General features: G+C 32.0%; 1 protein-coding gene across 2 annotated transcripts in view; it reads left to right on the forward strand.

Moving 5' to 3' along the window:
* Positions 1–26,920, forward strand: part of Ndufs4 (NADH:ubiquinone oxidoreductase subunit S4) — a 107,443-nt gene that overhangs the window by 44,784 nt on the left and 35,739 nt on the right. For both annotated transcript variants that reach the window (XM_046456346.2, XM_058583118.1), the window contains exon 2: positions 817–895. In XM_046456346.2, the coding sequence (XP_046312302.1) occupies positions 817–895 (79 nt within the window). The remainder of the gene's footprint in view (positions 1–816; positions 896–26,920) is intronic.

Genomic DNA, 26,920 nt, shown 5'->3' on the forward strand with positions numbered 1-26,920 from the left:
GCTCCTGAGTAGCTGGGATTACAGGTATGCACCAGCATGCCTGGCACTAGCTTACTTTTGAAAGAAAAATGTATATAAGATGGATTAATAGTTTGGATAAATCTAAAGTGTTAAGTTGTCAGAATTAGGGATTAATATGACATTTTGTTAGTATAAATGATATTGTGTACATGAAATAAAAATAAAAACCCTGTTGGTTTTAAGTAATTTCTTTGCAATGAAATAGGAAGATGCTTAATATAAAGGAAATAGACTTTAATCCTGTTTTACTTACAATTTAATATTTCTATTTTAACCATTCAGACTTTACTCAAATTTTTTGAACAGGATACAGGATTAATTTGTTAACATTAATTAAATAATTACACATCATTTATATTTAAATTACTTATGGTTTAAACTTAAAGAAATTTTTTCTTATGATTGAGATTTTCCCTCCTTTCTGATGCCATCATTTAGGAATCAGCATTCCAGAGTAGTTGATATAGGTTTGCATGTTTTTGCTTGGTCTTGACAAACCAACCACTGTGTTCTCATAGAGAGCAGTACAGTACTTGTCACTGGTGGCCTTTCTGTGACAGAGAGCCTGTAGACTGACATAAAGTGCTGCCTGTTGTGAACTGTAACGTGAGAGTCTGCCAAAAACTTAGCAGACAGAACTAATTGGGGAGAAAAAGGACTTTTGTGTCCTCCTCTCTTTCTTTCTTAATTTTTAATAAGACAGATATTGTTAAAGTAGCTTGTTTATGTAAGATTTGTCTGCTTCTCTTTTCTCATTGAGTGGATCACTTTTTAACTTGAAGTCTTATACTGCAGATTGTTGAGCACATCCACATGGAGGCTGGCACAGGACCAAACTCGAGACACTCAACTTATAACAGTTGATGAAAAATTGGTAAGAATTCTTTACTATATTCTGCTATGGTTTTGCGTTTAGGATTATTTTTGAACAATATTCAATATGGTCTTCTAGGTTCTTCTAGGAAAGTGAGTTTGAATTTCTAGATTATAAATAAATCTTTTTTTTTTTTTTTTTTGTACTTAGGATTGAACTCAGGGGCACTTAACCACTGAGCCACATCCCCAGCCCTTTTTTATTTAGAGACAGGGTCTTACTGGGTTGTTTAGGGCTCTCACTTAGTTGCTGAGGCTAGCTTTGAACTCATGATCCTTCTTCCTCAGCCTCCTGAGCCTCTGGGAATATAGGCGTGCATCACTGTGCACAGTGATTATACATAAATCTTAAGTATTTTCAGAGAAAAAAATCATTTATGTTAAACATGATACAAAAATATTGTCATAAATTAAAATGATGAAAGCTTTCGTGGTGTTTATAAGTAGTGATTGGAATGCTTATTTATAATGAAGTATTTTTTATTTTCTCAGTGTAACACTCTTATTTAAGTTGTAAGATACTTACCAGTACTATCTAAAATTAAATATATTGGGTTTTTCCAGAACCATGCAATGTTATTGTTATACATATTATATATACATTTACATACATAGCATTTCTGTGTGCACAGGAGAGTTAAGTTAGAACATTACAACTAGAAACAAGTGAATAATTCTTTGTTCATCAGTAAATATAATTTTGCCAGCCATCACTGAAGTTTTTAGTATGTGGCCTGTTACTTTAAATGCAAGTTGATATTTATGCTTACATGATGTAATAGCATAAATTTTGTAATGTTCCCAAGACTTCTGATAGAAATGTATAATAGTTTAAGTGTGCTTTGCCTTTTATGTCTGGTTTACTATTAACAAGTATGTGGGTGTATTTCTTAACTACTCTCCTTTTTATGGCATAGTGTTTTATCACTTAACTTTGAGCCTGTTAGCATAATCTAAGTAAGAAGTCACACTCAAATTTGTGTTTGCACCATTAAAGATATAGACAGATAAATAGAAAAACAAGCAGACAGTTTGCAAAACTCTTATGCCTCAGGCTGGCTGGCTGGTTTTATCTTCAGGTTATCTCTTAGGCTATTTACTGATTTTGCCATCATCATCTAGACTGATTCAAGTCTCCCAGTTGATCTCCTCACACACTTTAATCTTCCTCTGATTGATTTTCCCCAGGATAGCTATTTATTATTATTTTAAAATGCTATTTTTGTCACCCTCTACTGTGAAATCCTTTGGTGCTTCCTATTGCCCCTAGAATAAACATTAAAATCCTAACATAGTCTTCAAGTTGTTATATGATTTAACTCCTGCCTTCCTCTTAATTTATCTTGTACTAATATCTTTTTTACAGTATTCTGTGTTCCAGCCATACCAACCTTAGAACTTCCTATTCTTTATCCTGCTTCAGAGCATTCAGAGTTCCTGTTCATGCAACCTACATGTTTTTGACCAGTCCCTAGATCTTTATCCAGTCACCATCTAAAATTTATTCTTTATTAATGAAACGTCATTTGTTTATTTAAGTATAAAAAGATGAGAAAGTTATATATGTGTGAGAGAAGGATTTTCACATTCCATGTGCTCATTATTTAATGAGGATAGTATTTTAATTTTTCCTATGACCATCTCTTTCCGGGGGGGGGGGGCGGCGGAGACAGTACTGGGGACTGAACTTAGGGCCACTCAACCACTGAGCCACATCCCCAGCCCTATTTTGTGTTTTATTTAGAGACAGAATTTCACTGACTTGCTTAGCGTCTTGCCATTGCTAAGACTAACTCTGAACTCAATATCCTCCTGCCTCTGCCTCCTGAGCTGCTGGGAGTTACAGGCATGTGCCACCACTCCTGGCCCTATGACCATCTCTTTTAAGCCCAAAAGGTTGACTTCTTATTCTGGTGTAATGGTTTGAGTAATACTCAGGAGGCATAAGAGTTTTCAGCCTGAGGCATAAGAGTTTTCCAATAATACTTCTTTCTGAGTTCTCTTATTTCAAGTTTAAGGAATGAATGAATTAGCCAATAAACATACTACTCTAAACAAGGTGTTATGTAGAATACCAGAGAGGTATATAGACTAGTGTGGTATTTTTAATTATATATTTTAAAATTAGTCACGTACCTTTGATGAATTTTGTTGCTCTGTATATGTTTTCCTGTTTTATCTTTCTTGAAGTATATGAATCAAAATGTCAGTATGGTATTCCAGGTGAAATCAATGGAGGTCTTATTTATAGTTATTGAAGTAATATTTAATACAAATATTTAATACAAACCTGAGTTTTAACCATTCATTTAATTTTACATCAAAAGTAAAGCATTAGGTAATCCAGTAAGTGACATAATGCTAATAGATTTTTGCATCTTGTTCCAATGCCCCCCCTAATGGAGGGCTCAATCAGTAAGTAAGTAACATAATGACAAGACCAGGAGCTCAAGAGGGTCCTCTGGAAATACTGAGTAATAGAGTTGATTATATTTGCATTTTGAACAAAAAAAGAGTTGAAATATAAATATATCCCAACATTAATGATAAAGATATTTCAAATTATAAGGTAAAGCCTATGAGTATTATAAAAGATGTGGAAACATCATTTTAACATAACTATTATATAATATAAGCCAATTTTTTAGATTAGTATAATATTTTTATTAACTGTGCAAAACTGGATAATGGTCATATTTGTACCTGAAATTGGATGGAAGCTAGAATCTTAATTGAAATTATGAGAACTTCCCATTATCATGACCTCTATTAGATACTCATATATAATATTTTTTAAATTAAAAAAAAAAGATGAATATGAAGCCTAGTGCTTGTGTGTATGAATTAACTTTAGTTGAGGATTGGTTTTCATGGTTATTTGTAGGTATTTCTCTTTTCTGAAAACAGATCTTAGGAATTTAAGCCTAGAGGATAACTTCAGGTTATCTAGTGATGCTACTGAATCTGATTATTTTTAATTTTAAAGAGACTCAATCTTTTTTTCAAGAGAAATATTACATGGGAATGTAATAGTAATAAAATAGATAAAAGCTGAACTGCTTAAAGGAGGTAAGATTTGGGGCAGGGCATACGCAAACACTTATAAGGCTCCAGAGTTGAGTTCTGAGAGGATTTCAAGGAGTGAGATTTGGAAAAATAGTTTAATCTTTTGTCCTTTTTAATTAGATTGAACATCTGTTTCTCCAACTTTGGTTTTAAAAATTTCCACTTAACTGACTCATTTCTTTCTGATGCTGCTTTTTTTACCGATCAACCATAAATATCAGATAGCTTTTCCTATGGATAAAGAATAGTTTTTTCAACCAATGATGATGGAACAATTGTGTATTTATAAGAAAAATTTTTTTAAAAGAACCTTCATTTATACCTGTGTCATAGACAATATTTAACTCTCAGGTTCTAAGTATAAACTTTGTTCCAAATTTCAAACTAATAAAATATATAGGAGAAAATCTTTGTAACTCGGGCGAAACAGATATTTTTTAGTTATGACACCAAAAGTGTGAACCATATTTTTAAAAGACATTGCTAGGAGAATGAAAGGAGAAGTCACCATCTGGGTGAAAACATTTGCAGAAAACATACCTGATTAAAGAATTATATTCAGAAAATATAAACAACACTTATAAAAGAAACCAACCTCAAAAGGCTACATATTGTGTTATTCCATTTATTCCTATATGATGCAAAACTCTAGGAACAGAAAATTGATCCGTGGTTGTCTAGGCTAGATGGGGAACCTGAAGAAACATGAAATTTGGAGAATTATGTAACTATTCTTGGTTGAGGTGGTGGTTTTTTGTTTTTTAAAACTCATATTTGTATTCATTTGTAAAAGAAGAAAAACCATAAAATTTGTACATTGTTTATAAATTACATCAATTTTTATAAAGGGGATGAAGGTTATTTCTCAGTTTGGTGTTAATCTACTTTTTATAACTTCTATCAATTGGTTCACAGTCTGAACTAATAATTTATATGGCTTGCTGTTTTCTATGTGACAACCTCTATAAACCGAATTTGAAATCAGCTCATTGGTCTCCTGATTCAGTGGTTCTTAAAGGATAATCTGTAGAGGAGACTAAGAATTTTTTTAAGAGGTCCACCCCGTCAGACCATTTTTATAATTATACAGTATCTTTATTTGACCTTTTTTTTGTGTGTGCTGACATTTATACTAGTGGTACAAAATAATTGAGAAAAAACTGTTGGCATCTTAGCACAAATCAAGGCAGCACTTCCTTGCAGTCATGTTTTCTTTAAAAACAAAAACAAACAAACAAACAAACAAAAAACCCAGACTCCAGTTTACTTAGTGAAGCGCTGAAAATATTTTCTTTTTCTTTTTCCTTTTTTGGTACTGGGAATTGAACTTATGGATATTTTGCCACTTATCTACATCCCCAAATGTTTTGTTGTTGTTTTATCTTGAGACAGGGTCTCATTAAGTTTCTGATGCTCTCTGGAACTTGTGATCCTCCTACCTCAGCCTCCTAAGTCACTGGTATTACATGTTTGTGCCACCACATCTCTGTAAACATCTTCTTTTAATGTCCCATATAGCAAAACAGAAGAACACATAAAACACAGACTACAGTGTTTAAGGAAAAAACTTTGTATGCTTTTATTGCTGTTATAAACTGAATTAGCCACTTTTTTATATATAACCTTTATTTGAAAAAACAACAGATGACAAATTATGATTAGTAGATATTTTATCAGAAATTAACCTCCCACTTTAAAAATGTTGCTTGTAATAAACTTCAGAGTTTCAAGTGAGAATTAGAATTTTTATAGCGTTTGACTCTGCCAGTGATGTGATTCATTTTGACACCTTTCTAGGACTTAAAGACTGCTCTAATGGGATTGGGATTGGAGAAGATATTAATAAATGTATTTTATATGTATACATATACACACACACACACAAACACATGTAGTAATGAAACATATTAACATTTAGAAGATAGGCATATTTCCATAGACCATTATTTCCATATGGGGTTATTTTCACGCATAGGTAAAAATTTCTATGTAAAGTTCAAGATGGGGCTGGGGATATATCTTAGTTGGTAGAGTGCTTGCCTTGCATGCATTGGGTTCAATCCCTAGCACCACAAAAACAAAATAAAGTGTAAGACAAAACAATGGATTTTGTTGTAACCCAGTATGAAGTTTTAATTTTATTTACTTATTTATTTTGAGAAGAATATTCACTGTGTTGCCCAGGCTGGCCTCGAACTCACTGTCTTCCTGCCTCAACCTCCAAGGAGATGAAATAGGTGTGTGCCACCATGCTTCTTTTTCTTTTCTTTCTTTCTTTTTTTTTTTTTTCTTTTTTGATACCAGGGATTGAACCCAGGGACATTTAACCACTGAGCCACATCCCTAGCTCTTTTTTATATTTTGATACAGAGTCTCACTAAGTTGCTTAGGGCCTCGATAGGTTGCTGAGGCGACTTTGAACTTGCATTCAGGTGTGTGCCACTATGGATGACATCATGCTTCTTTTTCTTTTTAATTTTTATATATTTTTAAATTTTATATATTTTTTAGTTGTCAATGGACCTTTATTTTATTTATTTATATGCTGTGCTGAGAATTGAACCCAATGCCTCATATGTGCTAGACAAGTGCTCTACCACTGAGCTACAACCCCAGCCCCCATGCTTCTTTTTCTAATTTCATATCTGTATGATGATGGATTTTCATTATTTATTTAACCAAAACAACCTGGCACAATAGTTTGAATACAAGAACAGATGTTAGAATTGATCTTGTCTTCTACTAAGCTAGACATTAAAGAATCAATCTTTCTTCATTTTTCCTTTATTCTCTTTCCCTCCCTCCTTCCCTCCCTCTTCTCTCCCTCTCTCCTTTTGTGTCCCTCCCTCCCTCCCTCTCCCTCTCTCTCTCTCTCTGTCTCTCTCTCTCTGTCTCTCTGTTTCTTAGTTGGGATTGAATCCAGAGACACTTATATCACTGAGTTACATCCCAGCTGTTTTTTATTTTTTTAATTTTGAGACAGGATATCACTAAGTAGCCCAGGCTGGCCTTGAACTTACAATCCTCCCCTCACCCTAAGATTTAAGAAAATGCAAATTAGTGCCACTCTCCTCACTTGACGTTTTAAATTTAAAAAATATATTTATTTTTTTGCTAAAATGTTGTTTATATTAATATTTTGACATTTTAAATTTAGTATACATTTAAATTTTCTATCCATTTTATTTTATTACACGGTAAATATCTATAGAAATGCCTCAAGTAAACAAAATCTCATTGTTGTCCCAGTAACTTTTAAGAGTGTAAAGGAGGGGCTGGAGTTGTGGCTCAGGGATAGAGAGCTTGCCTGGGATGTATGAGGCCCTGGGTTTGATTCTTAGCATCCCAAATAAATAAATAAATAAATAAATAAAATCCATTGATAACGAAAAGATATTTTAAAAAAAAAAAAACAACAGTGTAAAGGAGTCCTGAGACAAAAATAAATGATGATGATGATGTTGATGTTGATGATGATGATGATATTGTTCTCCTAAGTCTTCTCCTTCCTGGTTTAACCATCCCAGGACTTTGATTTATTTCACATGCATTCCAGGTAATTAATCATCTTGATTACCTCCCATTTGCACTAAATCTCTTTAAAATATTGTTGCCATGGTTTCTTATACTACACATGTGGTACAGGGTGTGATAAGGATTGTTATCTCTATTCCTTTTAATCACAGCAGTTCTAGTAAGACCACTTAAAATTTAGGTCCTCATACTTTTTATCTGGATTTCAGGGAGAGGTAAAACCTCAGATCCTTTTATGTGTACCATTAGCAAGTCATATTTCTACCTCCTTGAGCTTGTGCTGCTTATTATTTTAACTGTTATTCTCATATTCACTCAAAGGACGTGTTACCAAGTGAAGCTTATTTTTACTGTTACATCTTACATGTAGAATTTTATAAATTAAGGAAATTTTCATAGTGTTTTGCAGATATTAGTACCATTGTAAGTACAAATAAAAATTGTTTTCTTCAATTGTATATTGACAATGTATATCCTGTTCTTTTTTTCTTGGCATAAAATGTAGAAAGTGAAAAATCTGTGTAGCATTTTTTTTTTTAGCATAAGGAACATTCTGTTATCTTTATTTTAAAATGGGGTGTCTGTTAATAGAGAACAAATTTTCAGAGAATAAAATTGTCATAATTCTAATTACTATTAATAAAGAATTTTCTATCAGAATACATATTAAATTTTTGATCAATCACTTTTAAGAATGTCTTGTGTATAAACTGCTAATTAATCTTTTTATTTACTCTTGCAACTAAAAAGAATTTAAATATCAAAAGAATAGATGACAACATCGTAGAATAATCCTGTAAATTTATGTTTAGAAGCACAATGTTTTTAAAAAAGATCTTTTTGTGGGTCGTAACATGGTTTCCAAATATGTGATACTTCCTGCAGATAATAAGGAACTCTTACAAATGGTTGTTTGATTGGCCCTTGGGTTTTGTTGCAGGAGAAGCTGTGCCATGGAGGTTGGGTGAAGAATGTCTTTGCCTTTGTGCTTTATTAAGAGGGTAACTTTTTTTCCTTTATGTGTCCCCCCACCTCAATCTCCTTTCAGTACATTTGATGAATACCCACGTCCAATGCATGTGTTGTCTTTTTATATTCATTTTGATTATACAAAAGAGAGAAGTTAAATTTGCAATGTTCTTTAAAGATTTTGAGTAGATGCTCCCCCCTAAAACATACAAAGCATAAATTAGATCTACATAGGTGTACTTTCAATTTGCTTTTTAATCATTTTTAGTACCTGGTTTTTACTTACTGATTTCATTCGTCACAGTAGCCTTATATTAATTATTACTATGACGGTTAAAATATTAATACAAAAAATAGAAAAATAATTTCCATAAAATGTAAGAATGTTTGGATTTATTCGTGATTTTGTAAAAATTATGTTGGTTGTCCTCTTTCCTTCATTCTTTATTTATTCAATAAATGCTTGCAGAGCATGTTTTACACACTATGCTTCTGTGTTTATTTGCATACTCTAAATTGTTTTTATTTACATGGTTTATTGTTTAAAAACCATTAAGCATCACCTGATTTAATTTTTATAAATGTATTATGATTAGTTATACATGTATCCTCAATTTAAATGCATGTGAAAAAAAGCGACATTTAGTAATTTATAAATCTTAAATCTGTGGGGAGATGATGTGGAATTGAGAAAGGCAGCTATCATTTCAAAGCATTTTTGAAAAATTATGTCATTGCTATTAAAATGTAAAATCCTAACATTTCAGACATGTGCATGTGAAACAGAATCAGTGCTCTGAATGTTGCCAATTTGTTGTTTTATTTCTTAACAACTTCTTCCAAATAGCAATAAAAGAGCAATTAAAACTTTATTTTTGCATTAAGGAATTGCTATTTGATTAATAAGCACATATACTAGCAGCGTGCTTAGTCAATGAGGTTTTCATGTTAGTGTTTTATAATGTATATAAGTGGCAAGTTGTTTAATCCATTTTTTTGTCACTAAGAGTTTTTAAAATTTTTTTTCAGGACTTTAACTTGTTCTAAAATTTGTAAGATTGAATGATTTTCACAGACCTTCAAAATTAAACAATTATTATATTGTTATAAGTGTTTTATGTTGTGTTTCTTCCTAATGTACTGAAAGTTTATGGATGAAAATGTTTTGTAAATCTGCAGACTTAAAAATTGGTCATTAAGAAGTGACCTGCACAAGAAGATAAACCTCAGTTAAAGGCTTACATTTACTTTGTTTGCTCCCCTCCCACCCCCCTTTAAAGGGTCAGTTTTCTTTTGGTGAGATTACTTTCTTTTGGTGTATGCAGCACTATCTCTGCGAGATTATAAGGAGTAGTGTCTGTGATTGGGGTTATACAGCCTTCTAGCATCTCAAGTGTCTGTTTTGTCTGGACTTTACTCACACAGCATTCTTGTGCAAAAATTTCAAGGCTTTAGTCTGGAGCACTGGGTCAAAGGATATGTCTCTTTGAAGGGAAGACAGGAGTTTTTTTTTTTTTTTAATGTTTTATTCACTAAATAGTATTTCATTTTACATCAAAGAATAGCAGCTTTTGAGAACCTACCATGGTGGCAGTTTAGTATGTGAGTTTTTTTTCTTTAAGAGTTTAACTAAATATGGATAATGTTTCTTCAAGTTTTTCCGTCTTCATTAATGCTTATTTGTATTCTTCTAGTTAGGTAAGACTACTAAAATCAAAAGATAAAAACCACTAAGTGAATATAAATGTTAGTTTGTAATGTATTTTATATTTTAAAAACAACTGTAGTGTTTTACAACATACTTCCTTATTTTGGTTTTTATGCTACCCAAACTGCTGAAAAAAATTGATGAATAGCCTTTATACTATTGATTAAAATTCTAAGAAATATTGGTTAATGATTTTGAAAGTATAAATTTTATAGTGAAATAGTTATTCTTTACTTGGACTGTGTTTTAGTACTCTCTTGCATGGGAGGGAAGGGAGAATTGATTTTGAAAAGTATCAAAGACTCAATGAAAAAAATGTTAAGACTTAGTAAAACTAGAAGGAAAGGTTCTTTCTGTAATTTTCAAACGGTTAATAAGTAAACGTATTATGTACCCATAATATTAATCCTGAGTGATTGCTTTCATTTGTTTATATTATTAAATTGTGTCTCAAATTCCTATAACATGATATACATACCTAAGCATGTGAACTGATATTAAAATAGTTTTAATGTTTATGGGTTGAACATGCTGAGAAATTAAAACATTTCTAAATAAAAATTAAAAATTTTCTAAATAGAGTTGCTGGGTCATTTAAAAGAGAAAAATGTCTAAATGGCATAACAATTTAAAACAAGTGCATTTAACTCTTAACAGTTATAATTATTAACCAAGACATATTACTTATTATATGTAATTATTCAAAAAATTCTTTAGATGATTGCAGGACTTTGTTTTTGTTTTCTTAGATATTTGCCTAGTTGTTTTTTCATATTATCAAGCTACATAAAACTTAATGTAATATTTATTACAAGGGAGGTGAGTGATAGAAATAATAGTTTTTACATGCACACAGGAACCATTAAAATTTAAAATAGAGAGTGTCTTTCTGTATTTTAATTGTTTAAAGAACAAAAGATCTTTCCTCTACAATATTCAGCCATCTTATTATCTGTGATTCTTCAGCAATTAAAGCAGATTTATTTTCCTCTTTGTTCCTACTTAGAATACTTGAACAATGCTGGAGAATTGAACTGACGGGAATGTTTTATCTTTCAAAAGCTTTAAAGTTCTACGTACCAATTAGCAAAATACAGTAAAGGTTTAAACTGTTAATAGCCACAACATCTTAAATGCATAGACCTGTAGTATGCTAGGGCTGTGTAACAGTTCTCCATTGTATGTCTCTGTTAAGGAAAGTAACTATGTGGGTCTTTCCTTGCTTTACTACCTGCTGTGTATGGAAATTGTGTATAGCACTTGACACTTGCTTTCAAGAATTTTAAATTCTTGCATGTTATTATGTATAAGCTTTGGCTTTCAATAAAGGAGAATTGATATTTGTTTGGATTTTATATAAAGGGTTTTTGTCATGTTTTAAAGATGATACAATTCATATGTGAAAATACATTAATCTGTTAATCTTTAATGAATTCCAAGTATGTAAAGTGTATATTATCTCCTTGCAAATGGCTTACCTAATTTTTCATTTAACTGAATATAATCTAATTTTTAAATTTATATTAGAATATGAGTACCTGATGGTTTATTTTTTTATACTATTATGTTTTTGTTGCATATTTTGGGGAGGGTTGATTTTAATCTTGATAGTATTTTGTTTTTAGAGTTAAAGCTTTTTAAATTGGCCAGCTTGCCAGGCAATTTCAAAACATAAGGATTCATCCAAACACCCATATTAACTTGTTAAAGCTTCATACCCATCATTTTATAATAAATTCTAAATAAAGGTAGGGATAAGAGAAAGTAAAAAAAAAAAATAAGAGTACTGTCTTTTGGTGACAGTTATTTTTTTCTCTTCTATGTCATGCATCTCATGAAGTAGAATTAGAGTAGAGGAAAGAGGAATGTAGACCTTAATGTCTGAGCAGCAAATTTTGATTTTCTTTGTTCAAACTTTCTAAGTTTATATGATGTAGTCTCTGTTTCAGTTCTACTCTTCAGAATACCACCTGCAAGTTTGCAGATATTCATAATTTACAGGATGGGTAGGTGTAAAATAATAGGTCAGTAATATGGAGACCTTACCGTATGCAGTATAATGTGCCTCCACAAAACTACGTCTTTATAAGAGGTGTTTTTCTAGAAATGTATTAATAGGGTTTTTGTTCAGTTGATATTTCATGTTTAATGCTTTTCTTCAAAAGGCTTTCAGTATATTGCATATCAGTTATTGAAAGTTTTAAGGCTTCTAAGATAATAGACATAATTTTTTTAAGTTTTCTGTAAGCAACATATAAAATACAGAGACATACCAAAATGTTGGGCTCAGAATGCTAATTTAAATTGAAGAACTGAGGTTCTGTCTGCTTAGTGTGCTGATTGACATACAATGAGTGTATGTTGTTATAATTAAAATCTATCAATGAAAAGCATTTTGGAACTTACTTGGGTAGTCTGAGATTTGACATTAAAGAACTAAAACAGGGTTCCTGATTTTGTAAGATCATAATATATCAAACACTTAATTATGGTCATATAGTCTGTGCCTAGAATATTCAAAGATTAAAACTTCTCTAGGGCTGGTGGTTTTCAGCTAAGACAATCTGAAGTAGTTTGTGAAGATCCATCAAGAGATTTTTTTTTTTTACTTTTATTTAAAATATATTGAACTTTTCTTTCATTCATTGAGCACCTACTGTATAACATATTCTAGGCCCTGGGAATACAGTGAATATTCTTGTGCTTAGAGTTTATATTCTCAGTGAAAGCTCATACCAATTCTATAAATAATTAAGATACATTTCATAAATTAATTAATGTTATAGAAAAAAAGTTAAACTGGATGGCAAGATAGAAAGTAGCTGGGAATTGGGATGGATAAGGGTTATTTAAATAGGACAATCAAAGAAAGAGATGTTGTGGTATATGAACTAAGATTAGAATGATAGGAAAGAGCCAATTATGTGAGACTGCAAGAGAGCATTTAGAGGAAAAACTAATAACCATAAGTGTAAACTAGCTGGTGGTAGTTAAAGAACAGAAGGAAAGTTATACCATAAGAAAGGGAGAAAATGATCTAAAATGAGGTCAGATATACGAGCAGTGGGGTAGACTCAGGTTATTAGACTCTTCAGGTCCATGGTAAGAAGTTTAAATTTTATTTTACCTCTAATAGGAAACTTACAGGGTTTTCAGTAGAAAAGTTATTTGAGGGGCTTGGGATGTGGCTCAAGTGGTAGTGTATTTGCCTGGCATGTGTGAGGCGCACTGGGTTTGATTCTCAGCATTACATAGAGATAGAAATGAAGATATTGTGTTCACCTAAAACTAAAAAATTTAAAAAAAAATTTAAAAAAGTGATTTGATCTGATTTACTGATCAGAAAAACTGGAGAATAGCTGTTATGGTTAAAAATCACTTCAAAGGACTTCACAAAGGAAATTATTAGATTATTTTGTTGCTGTTTTTATTTTCTCAAATGCCCTTTTTGATGTTCATGAAGTAATTTTTATGATTTTTGCAAAGCATTCTATACACTGATAAAAGTGAATTCTTAATTATTTTTAACAGGAACAAATTTTTATGTGTTTGCATTTTCAATGTTATATGTGATAAAACAGGTAAATTTTTTTCTATTAAAGAATCTTCAGAATTTGCTCTTCATTGTGGTGGACAGGGGGATTTCTGGAGATTAAATCTAATTTCTCACTTCTATGACCCTTCATTCTCTATCCCCCAAAAACAGGATAAAAGAGTTGATAGAGGTTTGTCATAGTGTTCAAGAAAGATAAGAAAAAAACAAAAAATTTGTCTAAGCTGCTGTCCACCAAGTAGGTGCTGATGAGACCCAAATACTCTATGCACTGCACCTTGTATCAGCCAGTGGCTTGGCTGGTGGTGATAGTTGTTTCCATCTTAACTTTGACTCCACTTCTTCTCTCTTTTTCCTCTTGGAATCTGTCATTCTTCACAGTTGTTTGTGTAACTCTCCTCCTCTACTTTTGTGACTCTGTGTTCCTCTTATTGCTGACTACATATCTGATAGTCATCTCTCTTCCTCTGTGACTATCTTTGCTCCCTCACCCCCAAAATACATACCTATCCCCCTTCCTTTCTGTTTCTTTCTCTGCCCTTCCTCTCAGTCTCTGTCTGGTCTGATTCTTTAGACATTTTTATGATTTAGACACAAGTTGTGCCCTGGCAGCTCATATGTGAGATAGTGCAAGAAGGTTCAGAGGTGAGATTATTAGATTGAGAGCTGTGACCTAATCAATGGATTAGTCTGCTGATAGGATTAACTGTGTGTTAATGTAGGCAGATTGGGTGTGATTGGAGGAAGCAGGTCACTGTGAGGAATGTCTTGGGGATTTATATTTTGTCTCTGGTGGATTGAATTCTCTAATTCCTCATGTCACATCCTGAGTTGCTTTCCAATTCCATGATAGTCTGCCTTACCTCCGGCCCAGAGCTATGGAATTGGCCAATCATGGACTGAATCTCTGAAAGTATGAGCAAAATTAAGAATTTCCTCTCCTAAGTTGTTCTGGTCAGGTCTTTTGGTCACAGTGATGCAAAGCTGAATAAAATGACATCATCATTATTTTTTCCACTCCTCCTTTCTGTTCTACTTCTCCTGTTCTTCTTCTTTCTCTCTTTTTCTACACTTCTGTTTCTTTCATTCTTTTTCTTCTTCCTCTCCCCAAATGACTAGGGAACTACATGCAAACTAAATGAGAGAGACAGAGAAGGCCCTGCTGTACAGGTGCTCTTTTAATTTATTCGTTATTTCCCATTTAATAAGTAAATACAACTTTTAGGGTAATGTAGTTACTGGAAAAAGAAATGCTGTGATTTGTACATTATTATATTATTTGAAATTTTCACCCTGATGAGAAACATGAAATAATAAAAAGACGATAGATTTATTTATAGGTATAACCTTAGATCTTTAATCCCATCCTCTTAGCTATATAACCTCAAGCAAGTTATTTAACCACTATAAGTGTCCTTGTCTTATAAAATAAAAATAATAGCTTTGAGATTTCTTTTGAAAGTTAATTGAGTACATACATGAAACAGCAGAGTATAATAGTCTTATTTGTGTTCATCATTCAAATTGGAGCTGTTAGTGTGAAAAGAGAAGTAACCTGGATTATAATTGATATCTTGTTGATTGTGAATTAATTAAGCATACCATTCTTCTGAGTTACATCTGCTATTCAGATATTGAGTTCTAGAGGATTTGGGAGCAAGATGTTAGCCTCAGTTTTGTATCAGTTATGTGTGCTCATTTATATATGTATGTATTTTTGCAGGTGGTGCTGAGTTTTGTCATATAACTTGCCTTTTTTAACAACCTATGGATTTTAGTAAGTCATCTATAATATTATGACTTCTCTTACATAGTTTTGGACAGTTTTGTAATTCTTTATTGGTAACTGTATTGCTAAACAATTATCCTTCCAATGAGAAATCTCTTTAGTCACTTAAAATCTTTTTTTTTTTTTTTGGTACTGGGGATTGAACCCAGGGGTGCTTTACCACTGTGCTACATTCCCTCCTCTTTTTATTTTGAGACAGGGCCTCACTAAGGTGCTGAGGCTGGCCCCAAACTTGTGATCCTCCTGCCTCAGCCTCACCAGTTGCTGGAATTTCAGGCATGCACCTCTGCACCTAGCTATTATCTATTTTTAATGGTGAAAATTTGGAACTATTATTCCAAAGTTTCTAAACAACCTGCTCATATTATACATTATATTTGGTCATCAAACTATGCAATTAAAGATACCTTTTTAATGATTTTAGTAGTAACGCATGTATACATCCATGCATTATGTAACAGTGGGGATACATTCTGAGAAATGCATCTGCGTTAGTCAGCGTTTCATCGTTCTGACTAAAATACTTAACAACAACAACTTGAGGAAAGATTTATGGCTCATGGTTTGGAGGATTCAGTCCATGGTTGATCAACTTTTATTGTTCTAGTCCAGAAGTGAGGCAGAACATGGCGAAAGGGGGTAGTAGAGAATTTCTTAGTTGATGGCAGCCAGAAAGGTGGGGCGGAGAGGAGAGAATCAATACCTTCATGAGGTCAGAGCCCTCATAGTCAAGACTACTTTCCCAAAGCCCTACCTTTGAACATATGAAGCTTTGGAGGACATTCCAGATCCAAACCACAAAAGCATCATTAGCCAGTTTTATTATGCAAACATCATGAAGTATAGTTATACAAAACTGATATTCATCACTCACTCAGTAGGGCCTCTTTACTATTTTATAGTAAACTTTAAGTAGGAGTATAATGACAAATATGTAGTATAGTAAATACATACATAAACCAATGATGTTTATTATCACTATTTTACTATACATAACTACATGTCCTATGCTTTTATACAACTAGCAACACAGTAGGTTTGTTTATGCCAGCATCACCACACACGTGAGTAATGTGTTGCACTGTGATAGCTATGATGTCCCTAGGTGATAGGAATGTTTCAGCCCCATTATCATCTCCATCATATATGCTGTTCGTTATTGACTGAAATGTTACACAGCACATGACTATATTAAGAATCACATTATATACCATAAATACATAGTTTTTTCTTGCTTATTAAAAAAATAAAGGCAAATACATGTGAAAAATAAAATAGTAATATGTGCTGAGTGCAGTGGTGCACACTTGTAATCCAGTGAATCTGGATGTTGAGGCAGGAGAATTGCAAGTTTGAGGCCAGCCTGGGCAATTTAGCAAACACTCTCAAAATAAAAAGGGCTGGGGATGTTGCTCAATGGTAGATCACCCCTGGGTTCATTCCCTAGTACCTTTAAAAAACAAAACACAAACACACCTTGTAAAAACATTAATTTAGAAATGATAAAATATAAAGAAGAAAATTAAAGTTACTTTTTCAGTCTTGGTTAATTCTTTTTTATATGAATATTTAACCACACTAATATCCAGCATATTTACATATGACAAATCATTTTTATTCTGTTTTTTTCCACTTTATTGTGAATGTCATATTGTTTTAGAAATTGCTCAAAAGCACAATTGTAAATTAATATATAACCACCCATTTTATCTACCATAATGCATCAACCAGTATATAGTTGCTATACTGCAGGATGTTTACAATTTTTCGCAGTTATACAAAATACTGGAATGAATGTCTTTATACCTAAGTTTTGGTCTTTTATAGCATCTTTATTTTAGGTTCAACTCTTTCAAGAAAGGTTACTAAATCAAAGAACCTAGCATTGACATTTAAGTTATTTATTAATAACCTAAAGACAATTGACACAGAATACTTCTAGAAATTTTGAACCAGTTGATTCTGTATCATTTGAGAGAGATAACTTTTCATAGTCTATATTTTAGTACATATGGTCTAATTCTGTGGATTTCTTCAGTCTCTGACATTTGGGGTGTAGCAGGTTCCACCTAATAGATAAATATCATATGTCTAAAAATTAGAAAACAATAAAAATATATAATACATAAATGTACTTGAATTAGTACTTCAAAGCTTAGTACATCTTAAGGATTAACATTATAAATTTAGCTATCATTGTACTATAAATTTGTGGATGTTCCAGTTGACAGAATTTCTGTCATAGATATATAAAATAGCCCAATGTATGGCCAATAATGCTACAGAAGTGTTAACTATAGCTGCTGCTACTAAACTAATATTACCACAACTATTGTAACATTTGTAGTATAAAGAATGACTCTGAGTAAGTTAATGAAGCTTTTTTCCTATTTTTATATGTCAGTCTGGTTCTTTTGTTGTTATTTATAAAGCCTTTCTAGAGCACTGGTGAACATCATCATCAGAAATATCTATAAAACTTATCTTTATCATTTATTTGGTGAACTTTGTAGTTACTGATTTCAAATTTATTTACATTGTAGTGAATAACACTCTCCGTAGGATTTTACACTTGAAATTTCTTGAGACTTTTAAATTTTTTTTTTTTTAGTTGTAGATTGGCATGGTACCTTTATTTTATTTATTTGTTTTTATGTGGTGTTGAATTGAAACCAGTCTCTCACATATGCTAGGCAAGTGCTGTACCACTGAGCCATAACCGCAGCCACTCTTGAGACTTTTTTTTATCACCCAGCATATGTATGGTCTTTGTTTTTGGTTGGGTTGGGAATCAAACCCCCGGCCTTGTGCATGCCTTATCAGTGCTCCATCACTGAGCTACATCCCCAACCCTAGGTCTGTCTAGATTAATGTTTTGTTTTGGTACTAGGGTTGAATTCAGGGGTGTACTCTCACACTGAGCTACATCCTCAACCCTTTTAATTTTGATTTTCAGACAGGGTCTCTTACTAAGTTACTGATGGTAAACTCAAAATTGCTATCTTCATCTCTCAGCTTCCTGAGTAGCTAGAATTATAGATGTATGCTACCACACATGGTGAAGTTTATTGTATTTTATTGATGAGTTGACCTCTCTCTTTGTGCTGGTACTATTCCTCATTCTGAAGTCTACTTTGATATTAATATAGCTGCTTCAGATTATTCTTAGTTTGCATGGTACATCTTATTCCACCCATTTATTTTTAGCTTATTTATGAGTTTGTGCATATGTTTGGGTCTTGGTTTTTTATCTATTTTGATAACATCTATCTTTTAATGTTTAAAACTCCTATATGCAACATTTAATGATATGGTAGAATTTAAGTTTAGTATCTTGGTGTTTTCTGCTTGTCCTATGTGATTCTTTTTTCTGTTTTTTTTTTTAATTAAAAAAATTTTTTTAGTATTTGCTTTGGTGATTATAAAATGCATCATCAACTTTTCATTGTCCACCACGGACTAATAATATATCACATATGTAGGGTAAGAACCTTAAAACAGTAGTTCCATTTATCATAGTCCTTCATGTTAATGTTGACACATTTCACTTTCATAAATGTTATAAATTCCATGGTAAATTATTATTTTTGTTATAAATACTTATCTTTGTAAGATCTGAGAAGAAAATCTTTTTCATATTTACTTACCAGTGTACCATTTCTGTTACTCTTACTTTGTTCATAAATCCTTTTCCTTCTGCCTGAAGAATTATTTCTCATAGGGTAGATCTGTTGGGACAAAGTCTCTCAGCTTCTGCTTATCTGGAAATGCCTTTATTTTGTGTTCCCCTTAAAAAGATTTTGTATTAGCTTTGACTGCCATAACAAAATATCATAGACTGGGTGCCTTGAACAACAGAAATTTATTTTCTTGTAGTTCAGAAGGCTAGAAGTTGAAGATCAAGGTGCCAGCATGTTTAGTTTCTGTTGAGGGTTCTATTCCTGGTTTATAGAAGCCTGCTTTCTTGCTTGTCCTTACATGGATGAGAGAGAAACAGAGGGAGCAGGGAGAGAACTGTGCATGCACAGTCTATCTGGTTTTCTTTTTATAAGGGCACTATTCTCTTCATGAGAGTACCACCCTCATGATCTCATCTAACCCCAGTTACCTCCCAAAGCCTCCATTTCCCAGTACTATCACATTTAGGGTTTGGGCTAACATGAATTTTAAGGGGGATACAAACAATCAATCCATAACAGACATTTTCATTGGCTATAGAATCCTAGATTAAAAGTTTTTATTTTAGTACTTTAAAGATGACATCCCAGGTTTCTTTTTTTTTAAATTGTGAAATATGCAGAACATAATATTAACCACTTTGCCATTTTAAGTGTGCAGTTTAGTGGTGTTAACCACAGTTATGATGTGCAGCCATAGCCACTATCTATTTCCAAAGCTTTTTCATCATCTCAAACAGAAACTCTGTACCCATTAAACAATAACTTTCCATCATCTTTCTCCCCAGCCCCTTCTAATCTCAATTAGACTTTTGCCTCTATGAATTTGCCTACTTGAAATAACTCATATAATCAGAAACATAATATTTGTCCTTTTGCTGTTTATTCATTTAGCATGTTTTCGGGGTTCATGTTGTATCATGTGTCAGAATTTCTTTTTAAAAGCTATGTAATATTCCATTGTATGTAATATATCACATTATATAGTGATGGACATTTAGGTTTTTCCACCTTTTTGCTATTGTGAATAATGCTGTTGTGAACATATATGTCCACATATGTGTTTGAGTTCCAGCTTTCAATTTTGGGGGGGTAGATACTCCATAATAGGATTGTTGGATCATGTGGTTATCCTGTGTTTAACTTTCTGAGGAACTGCCATACTATTTTTTCAGTAGCTGCAACACTCTCCACAATGTATAAGGGTTGCAGTTTTTCTACATTCTTCCAGTGCTTATTATTTTTCATTTTTTAAATAATCGCCAGCCTATCAAGTATTCAGTGGTAGCTCATTTTGATTTTGAATTTGCATATTTTAATGACTAGTTAAGTTGAGCATATTTTCATGAGTTTACTACTGATTATATATCTTTTTTTGAGAAATATTTATTCAAGTCCTTTCTCCATTTTGAATTTGGATAAGTTTAAGATATTTTTATTAATACTAATAGTTAATATTTTATCAATGTTACTGACTTATTAATATTAATACTGTGTTAGATGCCTTTTGATAAATGAAAATTTTACTTTTGATGAGATCCAGTGTCTCTGTATTTTTCTTTTGTTGCATATACTTCAGTTTTCATATCTAAGAAATCCTCACCAAATTCAATGTCAAGAATATTTCCCTTATGTTTTCTAAGTTTTAGAGTGTCAGTGCTTAAATTTAGGTATTTGGTGCATTTTGCGTTTTAATTATTGGATATGGTTAAGGTAAGCTTGCAACTTTATTCTTTAGCATTTAGTTATTCAGTTTTTCTGCACTATTTGTTGGTGCTTTCCCTTTTGAATGGTCTTAGCATTCTTGTTTTAAACCAGCTGATTATATATGTAAGGGTTTATTTCTGAGATTTTCATTTCAATGATCTGTGTGTCTGTCTGTTCAGTGCCATTACCACACTGGTTTAATTACCGCTGTAATTAAAGCTTCAGAATTGTTTTGAAATCAAGATAAGTGAGTCTTCCAACCTTGTTATTCTTTTTCTATAGTGTTTTAAAATGAAACTTCTGTATGAATTTTTAGGATGCATTTGTCTATTGTATTGAATCTGTAGATTACTTTGGGTAGCATTGTCATTTTTAACAAGACTATATAAATCCATGAACACAAGATACCTTTCATTTATATATTTGATTTCAACAATGTTTATATTTTACAATGTAGAAGTCTTAAACCTTCTTGATTAAGATTATTCCTTAATTATTATTTTAATCATTTTGATACTATTATTAACGGAGTTGTTTATGTTATTTCCTTTTCAGATTATTCATGTATAAAATACAGCTAATTTTTTTTTTTTTGCCTCTTATCAGTTTTCTGAATTTATTAGCTCTAACAAGTTTCATTGGTGGAATATTTAAGGATTTTCTACATATTAGTTCATATTATCTGGAAACAAAGATAATTTGTGTACTTCTTTTTCAATTTAGATGCTTTTTATTTTTTCCTACCTAATTGATCTGGCTAGAACTTCCAGTATTTTACTGAGTAGAAATAACAAACATGGCCATTGTTGTCTTGTTCTGAATCTTAGAGGAAAAGATTTTAAACTTTTTTATTTTCTTTTCTCATTATTCCTATGTGTGTATTATGTCTTTACTAAGACTGCTTTTTGAGATTATCTTTGTATCTTTAAACTTCAGAAATTTGATTATTATGTGCTTACGTGTGATTTTCTTTACATTTACCTTGCTGGGGAGTTAATAAGATCCTTGGGGTTTTTTTGGGGGGTGGTGGTGATATTTTCGTCAAATTTGAAAATTTATAGTTATTATTCAAAAATTTTCTGTCTCAATTTTTCTTCTTCTGGAACTCTAACACTATATATTACACCACCTATTATTGTTCACTTAGTTGTGATTTTTTTTTCTTAGTGTTTTTCTGCCATATGGTTCAGTTTAGTTTAATTTCTGTTGCCCTATCTTCAAGTTTAATGATCATTTCCTCCATAGTGTCCAACTTTTGTTAAATCCTTTACAGTATCATTTTAGATACATGTTTCAGTTCTGTAATTTCTATTCAATTCTTTCTGTAGTTTTCATTTCTCTACTGAAATTCCCTATCTGTTCACGCATTTTGTCCATCATTTTTTATAAATCTTTGAACAATCTCAGCACCTTTATTGTTTCAGGGTATATTTCTATTGATTATGTTATTGTAGGTTTTGGGGGGACAAATTTTCCTTTTTAGGTATGTATTTAGTGGCTTTTGAGTGTGTAATTGATATTCTGGTTGCTTTTTTGGTGAGTATGGGGAACATCTAGATTTTGTTGTCTTTCTTTATAGAGTATTTTGTGTCAGCAGCCAGTTACTGACTGATCAACTTGATTTTTTTCAGTGATTGATAATAAACATTGTCTAGATGGGTTTAGAGTTGCTGTACTTCTGAGGTTTGACCTTTCTTGTGTCTCCACTGGAAGCATGGAGTATTCATAGTGTCTCCACTTGGGCAGGCTTCTCATTACCTGTCCTACTTCACAGTCTCCTTTGACTCGAAGACCATGCATTCTTTAAAAATAATTTTTTAGTTGTCAATGGACTTTATTTATTTATATGTGGTGCTAAGAATCGAACCCATTGCCTCACACATGCTAGGCAAGCGCTGTACCACTAAGCCACAACCCCATTTCAACCATGCATTCTCTATGTAACTCTTCCTCTTCATAACTTTTCTTCACAAATGTTTGTTTTCTCAGTATCTCTGAACTCCAATCACCTTAGCCTTTCTATTCAGTGAGAATGGTGTATCTCTGCACTAGTCTGAAATGTGCCTTAGTGGCATAAGACTACAACAATTATAAGACTACATTTTGAGTTTTCCTTCTGTCCAAAAGCTCAGTACTAGGCTGCCTGTTATCCAGTTGTTCCACATCTGAAAAATAGTTGTTTAAAATAATTTTCCAAGTCTTACATTTGTATTTATCAGGAGTGGTAGTCTGTTACTTATTATTGCATTATGGATGGTAACAGAATTCCATGTAATTTCTTTGCAATAATAGCTTTGTTAATGAGTCTTTACTTTTTTACCTTTGAGAGTTTGCTCAATTATTGCACTCAGCTCTGTATCTAAAACATATTACATATATGGTTTAATTTAGGCTTTATTTAGTATACTGCTAAACTCAGCTCTCAATAATTGAGTCAAATGTTTTACAAAGACTCAGTATGCTTATTTCAAGTACCTTTCTCTGCCAATTTTACTTGACATTATAATTATATAATTTAATTGAATAATATAATCTGATGCTATATGAGGACAAGAGAGTTCTTTCTGTGACAGTGCTGTTGAATACTTTGAAAAGACAATAAAGGTGAATTTTTAGTGATGGTTTTCAATTTATGCCACCCCAAAATATGTCACCTCGGTATTTTGAATATTTTATGAAAATGGCAGAAGCAGGAAAGTCACTCTGGTCTTCACCCCTGCCCATCTTGCTCCCCAAGGTATACTTTTTGTGAGTGCACGCTGGCGACCAAAGTTGATTATAAAACAAAGGATTTTCTAACCTTTTCCTGAAGCAGCACATGGTCTTTATGGGAGAGATGCCATCCCTCCGCATACTTAGGGGAAAGGAACATCCTTATCTTAGAATGTGAAGGACCACAGAGAAGAATCTGAATGAATAGGCCTTGCTTAAGTTTCCCTCAATCCATTGCCATTGGATCATACCTTTTTGCTCTATCATATTTTTCTACAACTATATAGTCTTTATCAAACCTATAAAAACACCCAGGTTTAATTATTAATTTGGGTCTTCGTTTTCTCATGAAACCTCCTGTGTTATATAAAACATACATGAAAGAAATTGGTATGTTTTTTCTTTTGTTAATATGCCTTTTTTTTTTTTTAAAATGGGACCCACTGTCATAGTAAAGGAAAATATATTTCCTTTCCCTCTGGAATAATTTTGTCAAAGCAGATGGAGCTGAAACAATTGTAAAAGATTGTGTTATAAAAAGAAGTCATAAAATTTTAGATTTTGGACTCTCATTATTTTATGATCATCTTTAAATTCTCACTTTATATTTTAAAAATGAAAGCTATAAATTGTAGGGGTATATTTTGTTGTTGAAATTCTAGTCACTATCAAAGAAAAAGGCATTGCCATATATCAGAAGTTTATTAAAAGAATGTACATATATAATTTTTGTGTTACAGTACACTGTTTGAGTGTGTATGTATATATGTGTACGTGGGCACAGTTACATGTGTCTATTACTTAGTGATCCTGTTTTTCACTACTGTTTATTTAACTAACCAAATAACCAGTTCCTAACAGCAGAAAGGAGAAGTCTTTTGAACAGTTTAACTTTTATTATTATGCCAAATTAATAAGAAAATTGACTTACACTTTTTAAATGTGCTTCCTTGCAACCTAGTATGTCTAGATATCATTGCCTCATGAGTTTCCCCCCCTTTGTTGCCCTAGTTTCCTGGGCTTTTGCCCTCAATGCCTGGCTTGTCTCGGTAATTTTTTTGTTTTTTTAAATTAAAGACATTCAACTTTCGATCCATTAAGTTCATTTCTATTATTTCTAGCTTCCTTTTTGGGTTTAATTAATTTCACTTATTGCTAAAACCATCACTTGATATTCAAAGTTTATGCATGTTCTTTATATTTAGTTCTCTGCTACCATGCCTTTTGTTTTCATAATTTATAGTTAATGTTGCTTTGTATTTCTGCCTTTAATTTACCAGGGAATGAAAGATACTATTAGATTAAGAAAGTAACAAAATTGATTCTCTTCGAAAAGTAATGTTGTGTAAATTATAAGTGCCTGTGGCCAAACTTTTTTCCCCTTTTATTACAGCTTCTTAAAAGTTACTGTCCTAACCTAACTATATGACTCAATGATTTAAAGATCCAAGAAATTCTGGAATATTGGATTAAAAATAAGCCATTTTAGATATTAAAAATTGATCATTGTCTTAGTAACTATTAAAATAATATTAGTTTCATAATTTTCAGAATGTGTCAGTGGAGCATACTGGTTTTCATTAAGACGGTATTGATCATGTATTTATTTGTTAAGCACAATTTTTTTTTAACAACTTAGCTTTCAGTTGTTACAAAGTAGTAGAAAATAAAGATAGTTTCAAGTGTCCTATAAAAATGAAAGACATCTTCCAATAGATTTTCCTGATTTGGGGGAGGGGTTATTTTAGATCAATTTAAAAAATTGTGGCATTGTTTCATAAAATAGCTTTTTAGTAGACTTAATTTGGCTATATAGCATATGTCAATAATGTTCTAATGTAGGGGAAAAATAGTTTCTTTTCCATACCCATCACGAGGTTCATGTCTGACACCTTAAGAGACAGATGAATAAGAGAAAAATTAGAGATTTGTGTAACCAGAATTTTATGTGACACAGGAGCCTTCACAAAGGAATACCCAAAGATCCAGGGTGCATTTTTATGTTTAGATTCAATGAAGAATGGACAATCATGTAAAAGTAGGATGGGACAAAAAAGATATGATCTAATGGTAATTAACTGGATGGAATTCAGTAAAGCCTTTTTATTCAGATTCTTCTTGGCCACTGAGTGTAGAGCTGGAAGGACCCCTCATGTGATCTCTTTTCAGGTGAGGTGGGCCAGAGTTTTTTTATGGCCATGGTTCAGGGGAGAGAGGTGGTAGAAAGTCAGAGAGTAATCTCCAACATGCCATGGTAGGGATAATGAGTTCTGACTCTAACATTATAAAATATAAATTCATAAATGGATATCTGAAAATATTTGCCATTCCTACAAAAAGAGTTATATTTTTAAGCAGTTAATTAGGGTTTAAGTGAGTGTTTCCTTTGTATTTTTATTTCTTATGGCAGTAGCTCTTACAGAGGAACTTATCAGTTGGGTCGATTTTGAGGAAATTTTATTACTTTTTGGTTTTATATATCAACAATCAAACTCATCCTCTTTTATGTAGTTTTCAATGGAAAAATGTAAACTAAATAGCATCAAGCCAGTTAACATATAACTGCTTCTAAGTGTCCTGAAAGTCAAAGCAAAATTATACATTGTTATTAGCAATATGAAATTTGACCCCCTTTTGGAAAGTAATTGTCTAACATGTCTGGGATTATGGAAATTCTTATAACTTTTGTCTCAGTTTATTCTAATTTTAGTGATTAACCTTAAAAGAATTAAGTGACTGGATTTTCATTGTAGTTATGTATACTTAATAACAAAAATTTAATTTTTTCATTGTTAACAAATAGGCTAAGAAGTTATGAAATATTGACTTAAGTCAATTATGGTCATTAAAACGGGATTTTAAGACTGGATAACCTCATGGGGGAAATGATGTTATGTTACTTAGGAATGCTCAATGCAATATAGGTAATGTAGCTATTGTAAAGTAGATATGCATATGGATAATTATTGGTAGGTAGTACAGATAAGGAGACAGTTGCTAGGGCATTTCACATAAGAATATATTGTTTTTAAATTTAATTTTAATTTTCCATTCTCCTACCCCATGGATATATAAATTATAGACTCAGGAATAAAGTCTTATCATTAATTTTAAATTTAATATTCCTATAATATTTAATAATATCTTTAAAAAATAAATATCCTAAAATAATATTCTGCCTCCTTCCTTGGTCAGGTATTTTCTAACATTTTTCCATCTTTGAAACCAAATAGGATTTCTCTTTTATTCATGTCTGGAATTAATCCTTCCAACAGAGGTATGAAGTAGGTTTTGTTGTATAGATTTTAAAG

The sequence above is a fragment of the Marmota monax genome, unplaced genomic scaffold (genome assembly GCF_021218885.2).
Source record: "Marmota monax isolate L192 unplaced genomic scaffold, Marmota_monax_Labrador192_F-V1.1 WCK01_AAM20220418_F8-fsc00037, whole genome shotgun sequence".
Taxonomy (NCBI): domain Eukaryota; kingdom Metazoa; phylum Chordata; class Mammalia; order Rodentia; family Sciuridae; genus Marmota; species Marmota monax.